General features: G+C 38.6%; 1 protein-coding gene across 1 annotated transcript in view; it reads right to left on the bottom strand.

Moving 5' to 3' along the window:
- Window positions 1–14,938, bottom strand: part of TAF4B (TATA-box binding protein associated factor 4b) — a 70,707-nt gene that overhangs the window by 19,465 nt on the left and 36,304 nt on the right. Inside the window, exons 10-13 of the mRNA XM_031552843.1 lie at window positions 13,068–13,237; window positions 10,133–10,263; window positions 4,970–5,095; window positions 3,994–4,050 (exon numbers count right to left, since the gene is read on the bottom strand). Of these exons, the coding sequence (XP_031408703.1) occupies window positions 3,994–4,050; window positions 4,970–5,095; window positions 10,133–10,263; window positions 13,068–13,237 (484 nt within the window). The remainder of the gene's footprint in view (window positions 1–3,993; window positions 4,051–4,969; window positions 5,096–10,132; window positions 10,264–13,067; window positions 13,238–14,938) is intronic.

The raw sequence follows: 14,938 nt of genomic DNA, 5'->3' as shown, positions 1-14,938 counted from the left end.
AAACACCAAAAAACAACAAACAATTATGCCTATTCGATAATCATGTTTTTTTCAAATACCACAGAAGCAGGTAAGAAACACTACAGAAAAATAAAGACAACATAAATCAGGTAATTAAGTTGAAGCTCTCAGGAAGTCAATGAAAAAAAGTGAGGTGATTTTTGAAAAAAGATAATACAGAACAACAGCATTTCAGCCATTAGACGACTCCCAGGAATGCACTGGAATCATGCTGACTTCAGTGTTTTCTGTGGGGTTTATTTGGTCTTTACAGAAAAGTAGTGTTCAGCCTTTTCCTCCAGAACAGTTAATGAGAAAGGCATTGAATTTTCTCAGTATCTCATCTGCTGCCATCTTTTAATATCTGCATCAAAATCATAATAAAACAACTTGTAGGAACAAAGAACTAGAAAGACATGTGAAGTCATCAGAATACAAAGTTGCCAGAACAGCCAGGGAGGAAGCAAGCAAGTTTGCTGCTTATCATCAGGTAGGCACTTCACACGCTCTTCCCCTTTTTCAATATGCAGCTGCTCACCTTTTTCACTGCAGGGTGCATCAAGGTAAGAACAGAGGTGAAGGCCACTATTATGGATTAAACAAAGATGCTATCAGAATGATACTTGTTCACCTGCTTAACCTGGAGAAGCACTCTTGCACACACAAAATCCAAATGGCTTACCCAGTTTCCACCTTGAACTTCCTACAGCTGTAGTACAAATAGACTCACTTTTCAAGATGACACTGAACAACAAAAAAAAAATCAGAGTTTGTATTTAAATTTACAGTACACTGATGCATACTGCCATTTTTACAGGTCGTTTTTGATGTACTATGTATATACCATGCTTGCTGACCTGATAGCATCCTACACTTACTTAAGTGATCTCCTTTCAGAAAAAGAAAGGAAGCTAGTGATAAGCTATAAATACAGCTACAAGAATTGCATCAATTGAATATTGTTTATAACTAGAAGTATAGTTGGAAGTAGAACATGAAGTATCAGAAAGCACCTGAAAAAAATTAAAGTTTAAAAGTATAAGCATCAGGGACAGCGCAAGGACTGCATCCCTCTCAGTTTGAAGCTGCAACTAAGGGTGATTGAAAAGCAGGGGCAATTCATCCAGGCTTTGGAAATGCTGTTATACAAAGAGCTGGCCTATGAGGTGAGCAAGGACAAAATTCTTGAGTGGATAAAGGAGCAGCTTCAGGCAAGCCTAGCAGCTGTCTCAGAAAGAATGTGCACTTTCCATAGCTATTAAAATTTGCTGAAACAGGTGAAAGAGGGAAGTCAAAGACTTAATTCATAGCCAGCTATGTAGACTAAGAATATGGCAAAACAAATGACTTAGCATAAGGGAAGTTTTAGGTAATAGGTCATGCAAAAAGGGACAAGAAGGTCACAGCAATTATTTATAGTCTTTTAGATAAAAGAATCCACTACCAAGTTTCTGGATGCACTTCCAACAATTTCAAGAAGCTGCCCCCAGCTACTGGATGACAGTACATCCTGGATTTAAAAGTATTCATTGTTACAATATACACTCTATATTTTGGGAAACACTGCTTTAAAAAATATCCAGAATGTCCAGTGCCATTACCCCACATTCTTTCCCTACTCTCAGCAGGTCACCATTAACATACAGAAGATAGCTCTGAGGAAGGAAGACCCATATTCATTCTTTAAGACCTACCAAGGAACAATTAAATTAGCCTTTCTAGTGGATACTCAACCAGAATTGCCTGGAAGGGATTCGATTCCAGCTGAGAGAGGAATTGCAATTCCTACCTTTGGTTTGCTAGGAACAGGCTACACTCACAGTTTGACCAGTAAAAATGACAATGGTGAGCCTTTTCAGGCTTTCATCCCAGCACATCTTACACTAGTTTCAGGTTTAGGATGTTTGTTAATTTCAATTTTGCTCTAATCACAGACCTACTTGCACTTTTCGTACAAAAGTGAGCTAACCATCAACAAAGCGTCAAGACTGACCAGCTTCATGTGGGCTCCTTACAACGTAACCTTGAAATAGACTAAAGAAAGCACCTATGGCACAGGAAGGTGGGTCTCCTGCACTGCTCATGAAATCTGGTGAAGTTCTGGCTGCCCCACACTCAGGAGAGCAGAGGGTAAGGCAACACCCACAAAAAGATCTTCATTGTCTGAAGTGGCGTATCTGCCTGCTTTTCTTATGATGAAGCAGTTGGAGACCCCTCCATGAGTGGCAGAGCACAGACAAAACACAGGACAAGCACAATTAAGGCTATGTTAATCCAGCACAAGATAAGATCTACGGAAGGATATGAACTAGAGAACTTTATACTCAAGCAGTCCTCTCCACTCTGTTGGCTACTTTTTTGTATACCTATAAGAACCGAAATACACTCTTAAATTTCCTTCTTCTAAATATCTGAGTCATGGAATGTTTTTCAAGACTCTGTATGCTATTATTCAAAGGCAAAGAGAAAAGCAGTTGCATAAACTAATTGCTAAAATGCAGGTTTGCAGAGGTTCAATAAAAAACCTATAAAAACAATCAGATGATGCAGAAGTAAGGCCACCTACAAGACAAGACAAATCAGCATTTACCCACTGATTGTTGAACCTGGTGGCAATGAGGGAAACTGGAAAGGGCTTTAAGGCAACTTCTGTACTAGCAGATTATTCTGTAAGCATGAAGAAAGAGTTGTAAGGAGGAAAAAGGAATTAAAAGATAGATAGTAAAGCAAGTTTTCATTTTACAAATTTCTTCTACTTTGGTGCAAATCCAGAGCACTGATTCTAATACTATTTTACTGGATTTCCATTTGTTTTGCCTCAGCTCCTACATTAATCCAAACAATAAGGGCCTTTACAGCATTCATAAATAACCTGCTGCTGCTCCTGGCACCTAGGAGCCAAGTGCAGCAATGTTAAGCAACAACAAATTTCATAGTTCAAGAGGCACAGTTAAGGAAGAAGGTTGCTCAGAAAATCACACTCATTTAGCACAAAGATCCTTAAAAATTGCATGAAATCAGTCAAGTAACTATAGAAACCAATTTCTTCAGCTCTGTATCACACGTCTCACACCTCAATTGTCTTTATTATCATCTGCTGTCAGATCCTTAATCAGAAATGTGAACAGGCTTGATGATTTATTCAGCAGGGAAAAGAATCTGTAGGTCAAGTGAAAAATTTCACACACACATACACACACATCTTCAACCTTAGGTACTTTCATTTCATTCTGTTCCCAGTAGCTCTGGGGGCAACTCCAGTGAGATCCAATATTAAGGCTCAATTAAAATAAGCTCCAATTAGTGGAGCTTTTTTCTCTCAGGCTAGAAAAGTCAGGAAATGGATATTGGGAAATGTAAAAAGTCAGCTACTGAGAGGAGGCTGCAGACATAAATGAACTTATTTGTTGATTTCTACAGTTGCTATGCAGAGGCCTCTGGGAGTAAAAGCTTAACCAGTCTAAGCTATAAACTAAAACCCCTGCAGCTAAACATGAACTGTGTGAAACAAGGGCTCCATTCCAGAACAGAAAACTGCTGGGCCCAGAAAATTAAAAGCCAGAGGCATTTTCCATTTAAAACTAAATCCCAGTACCGCCTCCCAGCCAAAGAATTATAAGCAGTATCAGATTTACAAAACGAACAATTACCCTGGAAAAATGTAGCCTATTGTACAGTCCCAGATGCTAAATCTCAAAGTTTCTTTTTTTTTTTTCTAATCCCACATTATATTCCTACCAAGTGTACCGCTGTAGTTTACAAAGAGCCATTTCTAAACAAGACTAGAACTACGAAAATAAAATGTTGAAAGAGAGCTCATAACTCATTGACCTCGTTTAAAGCACTGCCCTTGCCTGTAGCAGTTCCTGTCCTTCCCCAAGGCCTCTGCAAATGGTATGCAACAGCAAAATAAACCCTGACCTAATTGCCAGGACAGGGCTGCCAACCTTCTCTCAGCACACAAAGGCAAGCATGGTAACTTGAAAGACCTACCTCTTTCACTTTCTGCTTTAAACGCAGATGCTCTGGATCTTCTTTATTGGAACGGCTCTACCAAAGGAACAAGAAAAAGATTGAATAAGAATTACTAGCATCCAAACACCACAGTATACGTTAAATATTTAATAAATGACAATTTTCTCCTGTGATTGAAAGATTTTGCTCCAGGGGCGAATGCCTCAATCCAGACTGGCTCCCCTCCCCCTCCACATACATACACCCCCCCCCCCTCCTCCCCCCCAATCTGGGCTGGCTGCCTCTGCTCTAGCCTGAAGCAAGATTAAACTGAAAATGATGCTAACGCTGTCAGTCAGGTCCAGTCTAGGCATGATGCTGTTCATGTCAGCAGCAGACACTTACAAAGGACAGGAAGTGCAGGAAAGAAAAGGAGTCATAATTCTGTACTTCTGCAAGTACAATTTGATTCTTTCCAGTCTGGATTACATTTCCACCCAAGGGGATCCAGAAGTCAGCTCAAAAACAAAACAACAAAATAGGAGAGGATCGAGTCTCATCTGATTGTGCAAGATCTACTGATTTGTTGTTCTTTTTTGTTGCTGTTTACTTGTTTTCTGCTCTTATGGGGAGGGAAGTTGGAAGGATACTTATTCTGTTCTGAGTCTCAGATGCAAGCGTACCAGCTCAAAGTTGAACTCTCTGATCTAACTACAGAAAAGAAATATACCTGTCAAGGCAGCAAATCTCACCAAATTCCAGGTATGGAGAAGAACACGGGCATTTTCTGAACTCAAATGAAGTTTATGGCTATGCGAATACTGTTTTTATTTCATTTTGTCCAGAAGGAATAATCAAAAGAGCAGCTCACCCTTACCACTTACCTGAAAGAATTCCTATGGTTTTTAGAAGAATGTAAAAAGCCTAAAACCCTTTTCTGTATGGTTTGAGCTATCCTAAAATAAACATTAAAGACAGTGTTTCAGCTCTGAAAAGCAAGAAATGATGTTCTTACTTTGGCTGCTCGTAGCAACATTTCACGTTCCTCTTCATCCTTTCTTCGCTTTTCTAGGTGATCAAGCTTTTCAAGAAATTTTAGCTGTGCTCTGGTGTCACTAGATACAATGTATGTATCGCTCCCCTGAAAAGAGAATTTTGTTAGACAGGGCTTTTTATACACCACTGGAGTTAATAAATGGAATCAGCCTGAAAATAATGCTGTTTTCTCAAGCTGAGAAATGTAAGATACTTTAGAAAGACTTCAGGTGGTAGGTAGCCATTTACATATCTCCTCTCCACTGAAGCATGCTTCTTTGGATTTGTGACTAGCAAGAGGTTATGGAGCAATTGACAAAATTAACACCTCATTCTACTGTCTATTGACTATAATAATATTAGAATTGTAGTCTTTATGGAAGGCTATTATAAATTTCATAACCAGCAAACAAACAAGATTGTCTTCTGGATGGATTATTAAGAGGAAAAAGAACAGAACTAAGATCATCATACCCTTTCCCATTTAAAGACAATGGATAAAAACATAAGACCCAAACTTTTGAAGTTTTTGCCATTTAATCCAGAACTTGAAATAAGCCTTGCCTGTTGGGGAATAAAACTGGTTATATTAATTTTGTGGGTGGGGAATGTGAGGTGACTATACATTATTTATTGTAGCTCCAGAAATACATACTTCTGCATCAGGGGATGCTTTCAAATCACAGAATAGTTTATGTTGAAAGGTGATCTGTGGAAGTCAGCTGGTCCAATGTCCAGCTCAAAGTTGGGCCAAATGAATACCATTGACTGGTTGTAACACTAACTAGACATGTATGCGTTGAAACAAGACTACAGTCATTTTAGTATGTACACTGAAATAAAAAGATAGCAATCAGTAGTTTGTTTTTCTTATCATTTTTTCCCTCTTTGGAAAGACTAAATAACTTAGTTTTAGTTTGTCTTGAAAGGAAGAACAACAAAAGGAAAGATCTAAAACGTTGTCAGCCATGAAAATCTATTTTTTCACTGCTTCTGCTCTTCCGCACTGGGTATTGAAATATACACATTGGACAAAGGACATAAAGCAAAACAAGATACTTATCTGAACCACTCTAATGTACATCCTAGAGTTTTCTGTCTGCTATTTTGTGATCTTCTCTTTTCCTGATAAATTTATATTTAGGCTTTTAGCAGCCAAACATATGCATTTTCAGCAATCCTTCCTTATACACCATCCAATCTCACACTTAAATGAAGCAACCCTGACATGCAATTCTTATGGAACAAGCACAGGATGTATTACAGGTATATTCTAAGGGAGGGTATATTTTATGTATATAAATTATCAGTGACTTCAATTTCCAAACACGTAAGTTTTCAGACACAGTATACTCAGATTGTTCTTCCCACACTCATATACTTTTAAGTTGGAAGAAAAGTAAAAGTCACATTGTGAGTCACTGCTGTCTTCCAAACTTCATTCTCACAATTCAGACAAAGCATGAAATCAATTCCTCTTCTTGTATTCTGTTCGCTCTTTTCAGTGAGCCACTACATTGTCACGTATCACCCATTGTGGCTCAGACCACACCATGTGTTGCAACTAAGGAGATTTTGTCCTTCTCAAGAAGAGTCTGTGGTTCTGCAAAACAGTCTGACAAGCCTCTCTGTTCCCTCTTGTTACTGCTCTCAACTTTTTACTGCTCCCCACAAAACACACACTTCATGAGTCAGCCTCAGCACAAGTACAATTTGTTTTGGAGCAGTAGTTTATAATCCACTACCATGCTGCAATCCTTTTAACAGGACAAAGAAGAAAGCCATATTACCAGAAGATTATTTTTTGAAGTTCAGAAATGCTTCATTCTGGAATGTTGGAAGTCAGGATTGGATGGTTACATTTTTAAAGTCCAATCAGAGACTCGATGCCAATTAGTGATGCAAGCCACCCAACAAGAAGTACCCCAATGCAGTATCATAAACCCGTAGGGGACAAAACTGGGAGAATTCATTTATTTATTTTACACAATTTTTACTCAATAACAGAGGCTTAAAACGTCTGAAGTTTCTTAAGAACCTCCAGTTATATTTTGTCCTTTCTATGCAATAAGCTTGTTCTGTCCTCTGCTAGCACTGTAATTGCTTAGACAGAAAACACTACATTGTGTACCTGTGCATAACTTGTAACCGCTATTGTTATGAGGAAGCAAGTTGGATTAGTTTTTGTTCATATAAATGGATGAATTTCTTCACACAAGGCCAGACAGATCTCACCTACAGTAGTGTGACCCCTGCAAAAACTGAAGTTACACACAGGTTGTAATTAGAGAATCTGAGGATTGAAGTTAGTGACAAGTAATGCAAGTAACCACAATACAGAGCATGTCTAAAGTATGCGAGAACATCCAGCAACAAATTAAAGGGAAAGCTGTACACCTTGTTCACAATTTGCAAGCTCCTTTCTAGATTGTCATGTGCTTTTAAATGAATTTGAAATCTAAGGTATCTCCAGTTTAGTACCAGGAAAGTATTTTACGTTAAGAGGTACAGAAAAAAATACATGTGGAAGCTACGTTCTTCTCAGTACTCCAGGAGTGAAGCTGGAAAAATCCCATACAGAACAGTTCTTCTCAACAGCCCCAACTTGCTGAGGACAGAGTATGGACACAAGAGGTTACAGAGGATCAGCTACTCCGTGGGAACTTAATGAGCTTCAGCTTTACCTAAGCCAAGTTAAAAGCAGAAGAGTCTCTTAACCTCTCAGGAGTTACTTCTCTCTGCAGTTTGATGGGTTAGAGATGGGCAGGGGGCAAGGGAAAGAAAATAAGAAAGGGAACTACTGACATTTTTCACATCAAGGAGCATTTACAGCAGAGTCTACCCCTTTAACCAATGGAGCTGCAACATCACATTGCCATACTGACAGGACGGTCTAGGCTGCTATACTTCAATGATACCACACACTAGGACAATGTTGTCATTAAACCATGTTTACAACAGCATATAACTCTCAAAGCCAGGAGTTCACGACTCCAAATACAGGGAACATGGAACAGTTGTCTGATACTGCGCTAAACCCAATCCACAACAAAAACATTTTTAATCACTACATAGTTTAGCTGTCACTATTAATTCTGGTCTTGGCTATCATATGACGTCACAGGCACACTCATACCTCAGCAGCTCTCCAGATCACAGAAAAGAAACAGCTGAGGAATGGAACCATTTAGCTGATTGTCCTTATTGTCTTACTAGGCCTTTCTCAAGGAATGGCAATAAGAGCTGCAGCACAGACATCAGCTTATATAGCAATTTAAAAGGCTATTCCCTGCTTTGGATAGGGATCACCATGACAGTTCAATACTAATTAAATTACTAACTTACAATTACAATTAAGTGTGTGGCTTTTCTTTTTCTTTTCTTTTTAAGCAAAAATGGCAAAAGTGGGAAGTCCACACAGTAGCAAGCTATTATACAAAGCTTTTAACCTGCCAAATCTCTTTGAAGGGCTAGCCATCAGATGGAAGCTGCTAGGCACAAGCCTAACACAATACGAAAGGTCTCCTTGGTATTAATCCATGAATTACTAACTTTCACAACAGCTTCTACCCTAGTACAGTTACCTTGATTTCACCACATCTGTCATGAGACTCTCTTTTTCTGATGAATATATGCCAATAAAAAGCCCTGGGGGGCAACTATCCAACCCTCGTGTAAAGCATCTGGATGATTTTCTGAAATGCATGGAGTCCACAGAGTTTATAGCCTAGAGGGATAAAAGACAGCAGTGGCAAGCACTGGGGGAGGTAGAATACAGGCCTATACAAATACATAGCAGTGCACTAAGACCCTGAAGTGTTCTGCTCTTGAATGTAGATTTCTAAAAGCCTGTCATCATACTTGTAATATTATTCATGTGAGAATAATCACAAGTGCAATCTTCCAAGGCATTCACCTGTAATTTAATACCACCTTCCTACTGAGAAAGGGCACCTGTGCCTCTAAGATTATTAGGACCAGTACAGCTTTTTTCTCTTTTTATTCTTTTTTGAGAAGAAGTTTATTGCAGTCATACAATCTTATTTTCGCTTCTGGCAATTCAATCAGACCAAAACCTACCAGTTTTCCCTCTATTTTCATGGAGGAAAGTCAGCCTCTCCAAGCCCACTGTTCAAAAACACCCTCTTGCCACTTTTGGTATTTACAAGGCACTGAGTCCTACCAGAGCCCGTCAAGACTTTAGCTTCCACCTCATTTCAGCTCACAGATATACTGGATTGTCTACTTTGAAGACAACACAGAACAAAGTTTTCTCATAAAAATTGTACTCATCTACTGCATTGAATTTTTAAAAAATTCTTCTGGCAAGAAATGGCATGCTCCAGCTGCTCTGGATGTCATTATAAATACTTCGAAGTTTCCAAATAGTTCCTGCTCTTTAATACTGCTTCTTCATTATCTAAAAGCCTATAAAAAGGATTCCATTAAAAAATAACTCCTATCCTGTCAGATTGCTCTTATTATATTGAAATAAAGTTCCTGTTTGATACTAAAAAAAAAAATAAAAAAATTCATATCTTTGTTTATAAAGAAAAGTCTCAAAGTGCTTGTTTGGTCTCTTCTAAGTTAATGCTTCCTATCCGTACCACACAAACTGGCTTAATGATATCAGACCTCCTTCATACTCAGTGAAGTTAATACCACAGGGAGAAGGTTTTCAGTAGCACTGGAGGTACAAAAATTCCTGAGACTAACATCAAAGGATCTCTACTTTCACATAGAACTGAAAATAAAATACTCAAATTCTCAAGGCCTTTTGCTGAGAAGTACCATGGTTCCACCAGCAGTAAACGAAATAAGCAAATGCAAGCCCCTAAATCAATCCAACGACCAACAGCTTTATGTTTACCATGTAAAAGGGAAATTTTTACATGACAGCCACCATTTCTGTGGAAAACTACAAATGCATTTACATGTGGTTTTAAGAGTGCTTGTCTAACAAGTTGAATGAAAAGTATAAGGAATAGTTAGAGGCTATAAATCGTTAAAAAAATCAGCCTTTGGTAGACACTGAAAAGAATCACATATTGCATATGATGTACCTATGCTTGGAAGAAGTTTAGCTTCAAGGCGGTAAAGCAGGAAAACTTTGGCACAAAACTTGCTTAATGATTTCCTTTACCTTATGGGTTGATACTCTGTGCTGAGCAATTACAGTTAGTTTTTCTAGTAGCCCTCGTAATCTCTCCTGTGTAGCATGGGAGATCAAGTTCACAACATCAGAGTTAAGTTCCATAATGTCATGCCTTTTACCTGTGGAAGCAGAGAAAATCCATTACGTGTTTTAGTAGTAGCTGATAATTGAAATAATTAGCACAGCAGGTATTCTGTTCCCCCTGGAAGTCATACCCATTATGAATAAAGGTTTGGAGATTATGATTTTCCTGGTAAAGTCACAACTTCAAAGATCTTAGACACTACATTAATAAAACTTAGCCTGGAGCTTCAGAAAATATAGACATTGTTTCACTTAGCCTCTAGAATCACTCTCCTTGCAAGGTCATTTATAGGACAAAGTTAATAAGAACACAAATCAAGCTTCATGTTCAGGGATGGGGAGATGTGGTAGCTGTAGAAATTAGAGCCATATTCTGTTAATTTCAGTAATTAAAAAAAATAGAGAATTACATTTTGCCCTGCTTGACACCATGCTTGTTAACAACTCATCACATTTATTCGATGAACAGGGAAAATTTTCGCAGAGCTCTCCAAGCATATGAGACCCAGGCATCCTCTCACCTACCTCGACCAACCAGTCCATAGCAGACTGACCCAACTATCCTAAGGTAGAAGCTTTAAAAACAAAGACCTAAAGGAACTGGGGTCATCGTGCCTTCAACCCATTCTCTCTGGCTGACACCACTCTCCCTGTTCACTGACAAGTACTGCTGTTCCTCTGTATTTCAGTAGCTGCTTTTGAAGCTGCCTGGACCCCATGCTCAGGGTGAGGTGTCACCTCACACCTTCCTGCAGGCTGAGATGAAGCAGCATGCCTGTGGTTCACACAGTGCAGCTCCACCAGGACACCTAGAAAGCACTGCCTTGTGGGTGAGGCTGACAGTGGTTTCACACACTTTCTGCACAGTACCTTCCAGAAGCTCTTTTCCTTGCCCCTCATAGCATTTGCAATAGTTGTTAAGACTTATGATGCAATACATAATAGCATTCAAAATCCATTTTGGTATTTATTGCCAAGTGGAGTGTTAAGAATGGATAAACAGTACACTGTAAAAAACTAATCACCTATTTCATCTGCCTTTATTATACCTTTTCAGTTAGAGTAGCAAGTCAGGGAAAATCTACAATGTTTTCCCAGGCTATGATCAAAACGCTCTCCCTGTTTGAATTCAGATGGTAAATATTAGACTGTACTTCAGTTGAGTGCAAAGCTCATTTTGCTCAAGCATCTTTTAATGCTTCCTCCATAATTTACCACTATACAATCAGGACACATGAAACTTCAGTTTAAAGACCAGAATTAAATTCCCCCAAACCTCAAAACCACCCTCCACATATACTTCCTGAACAGAGGAAGGATCTCAGCTAAGGAACAGAAGCATTTATTTTCTAAGTTGTTGTAATCTCTGACAGTAATCCTTTTCTCACTATCAAAACATTTTTCATTAATAATAATTCATGTCATAAACGTGCAACAGCTATCATGCACGTCTTGAAAGAGTTGTACTTATGTTTTCCATCTTTAAATAAGTTGCCTGAACCCCACAAAACAGTTGTTGTACAAGTATGTGGGATTTTTTTTTGTTGTTTTATTTTTTTGTTTTTGTTTTTTAGAGCTCTATTTTTCCTTATGTGTACTGCCTGGATAACTAGATAGCCTTCTACTAAACTAGGAGAAAAGCTTCTATGCTCCAGTTCCAACGTATATTTTCCCCTTTCAATTAGTAACACAGCACTGCCTTCACTGAACCATACTCCATGTAGTTCAAATGGCAGATCTGTGCCAGTGTGGAGTACATGGAGTATACGAAGGTAGCATACAGAATTTGCAAGATACATGCTATTCACAAGCTAGTTGCATTGCTTGGACTGGGAATAAGTTGCACATAGAAACAGGAAGACTTTCTGATCATGTAACAAGACCACTTGTGTTACGGCTTGAATTATGGCTGCACATATGAACTGGGGGCTTTATATTATAGATGCTGAGCTGCTAAACTCACTGTTACAGAATGGCAAGCTACCAAGCAGGGAACAGGAACAAGGCACTGAAAAATATCAAGCTTGCTGTAAACAACAATGTGGTGCTACACAAATGCACGCTCCACTCCCTGCTTTGACATAACATACATTCCACAGTATTATCCACTCATACAGACAGATAACTAACATCTCCTTTTGTATGGAACTCAATGAAAGAGTTTTCCATAGAGGGAGTCAAAAGCAAAGGCCTGCCCTGTGCATATAGGTGGATGAGTCACCATCCCTGAATGTGTTTTAAAACTATCTAGATGTGGTGCTCAGGCACATGATTCAATGATGGCTTGTTAGAGTTAGGGTAGTACGGTTAAGCTGAGGTTGGACTTGATGATCTTTGAGGTCTCTTCCAACCTAAGCAATTCTATGATTCTATCAGCAGCATGAAATTTCCTCCTAACCACAGGGGCAGGATCTGCAGCCTTGGTCAGCAGAATATATACAACCCCAACAGGCTAAGGAATGCAAATGTTTCTAGAGAAGTCAATTTAATGTATCCAATTAGGAGCTGCAGGAATAGAAAAGCATACTTCAGCATGTGAAATTAACATCTGTATGTTTTTTTATGTGCTCCATTAAACGTAAGAGTAGTAGTAGCTAACTTCTTATAAGTAAAAGTGGCACTAGTTTGTCTTCTCCCCTACTGCGCTTCGATCTACTTCTACATAAAAAAAAAATTGAAGATTATTTCTCTACTAGGAGGAGTCAATATAGTTTAGTAGAAACACACAAATGAAGTTGACAGATCTTAGAGTTCTGACTCCTTCAAAGAGGAGAGGCTGGCTAACGAAAGGCAAGGACACACTACAGTAACACATACTAATTACATGTTTTGTTCTCACCGATGTTCAAAATCTTCTTCTGAAGTGCTTCAGAAAACAGAAAAGGTTCATCTGCACAAGAGCGGATCACAGTACCAATGAGCTCTGAATTTGTTGCCAGAATGCATGCGCTCTCTTCGTTAATGTTGACTCCAGCCATGGAAGTCACATCATTTACGTCATCTTCATCTCTGCTAAAGAGAAATACAACATTTTATGCTTCATTCAGAATGGATACAAAGAAAAGGCTGCTTCTATCAACAAGTATGTTCACATATTTTGGAGTCTCTCTCTATACTACAAGTTTTTGCTGTGGAAGTGTTTAGGTAAAGAAGCCTCACAACAAGCCTGCACAATTCATTCAAGTTTCTCAAATGTTAGTTTGACTAATGACTCAGTTGCTAGGTATGCAAATTCTTTAGAAGAAACTTAAATTCTGAATAACCTTGGAAACAAAGGGCTGAGGTAAACCATGGTTTAAAATTCCCATGAGATTCCCCATCTCCACCACTGATCTTACAGCAGTGGTATTTATTAGCAATGGTATTCAGAAGTCAAGATTCCTCTTGGAGTTACTGAGTTAAAGTCACAAGTTAATTGAAATTTGTTATAAAAATACAATTCACTGAATAGCAACAAGTGTAGAATAAAGTTGAATATTGATTAGTTAAACTATGAGCAAGGCAATTTTCTAACAGATATGCCTGCCCTACAAACTGAAGATCGCAGGGAAAGCGTATGAGCGCAACCCTGATTTCAACTTATTTTTTTCCCCAGAGTTCCCTTCTTGCCTGTACGCTACAATCAACTCAGATCTTGCTCTCTGAATCAACCCTACTGTCTGCACATGGTGTGGAGGGTGCCACATTTCTGAAGAACAGTGGCAGAGCTCCAGTTCTCAGCATTCCCTTGTAAGCTGGATTCTGTTGAAGCTCAAAACAAAAATCCAACTGTGGCATGTTTTGGGCTAACACAGCTAGGGCTCCCTGCCATCATGGTAAAGCTCACATTAAGCAAATAGTTTGCATGTTTCAGCTTTAAGATCGATCTTGTAAGCTAAAATACTTAATAAATCTCATTTGTGAAATTTTTGGAGAAGTTTTGCAATGAAACAATCCAAGTTACTTTCAGAAAGCTTTAGATCATAAAGAGAAAGCCTTTTTGCTTTTCACAAAGTGACAAAGGTTGTAATGTTAGCTTTGAGGGTTTAGGACCAATCCAGAACAGAAGCCTGCAGTATTAATTCAGATAAGCTGTTGGAAACACTCAATTTGAATATCTTTTGATTTGGGAAAAAGGAATTTTTGCGAAGGTATTCTCTGATGAAGTTTACCTTCAAAAAGCACTGTATTGCCTAAATAACTCTTGAATCAGGAGCAGGTCAGAAGCTTCCTATTCCTAGACGAAATGGGATCTCTTGGAGAATGTTTTCTGATTAGCAATAGGTATAAATTGAATTTATTGGAAAATGGGTTGGGTTTTAGTGATGCTCAAAAGATACAACAGTGATGTTTGTTTTTCCTTAAACTACAGATTTTTCCTTTTCAGACTTCAATAGTGTTCTATGGTGTAAGACTTCTCCCCCAATATCATGAAGAAGAGCTTGGCTAAGAAATTAATCCAGCCTTCTCCTACCCTTCCTGCCTTTCATTTGTGTACTCACATGCCAGACAGCTTCTATATAATTCGCTTAAGAAAAAGGAGACCAACAGATTCTCAAATCTGTTTCATACATTAAGTCTTAACTAGACATAGCTTCCTGACTAGGCTTATGCCTCAGATTCATCACATTAAGAAAAGGACCCTTGTTTATGGAGTCTACATTAGGATGCTTGTAGCACAGGTAAACTATCATACCATTTCAGTTTTCAATCTGGATACATACTCCAAGT

The sequence above is a fragment of the Meleagris gallopavo genome, chromosome 3, assembly GCF_000146605.3.
Source record: "Meleagris gallopavo isolate NT-WF06-2002-E0010 breed Aviagen turkey brand Nicholas breeding stock chromosome 3, Turkey_5.1, whole genome shotgun sequence".
In the NCBI taxonomy this organism is placed as follows: domain Eukaryota; kingdom Metazoa; phylum Chordata; class Aves; order Galliformes; family Phasianidae; genus Meleagris; species Meleagris gallopavo.
This window is presented reverse-complemented; position numbering and strand designations above follow the sequence as displayed.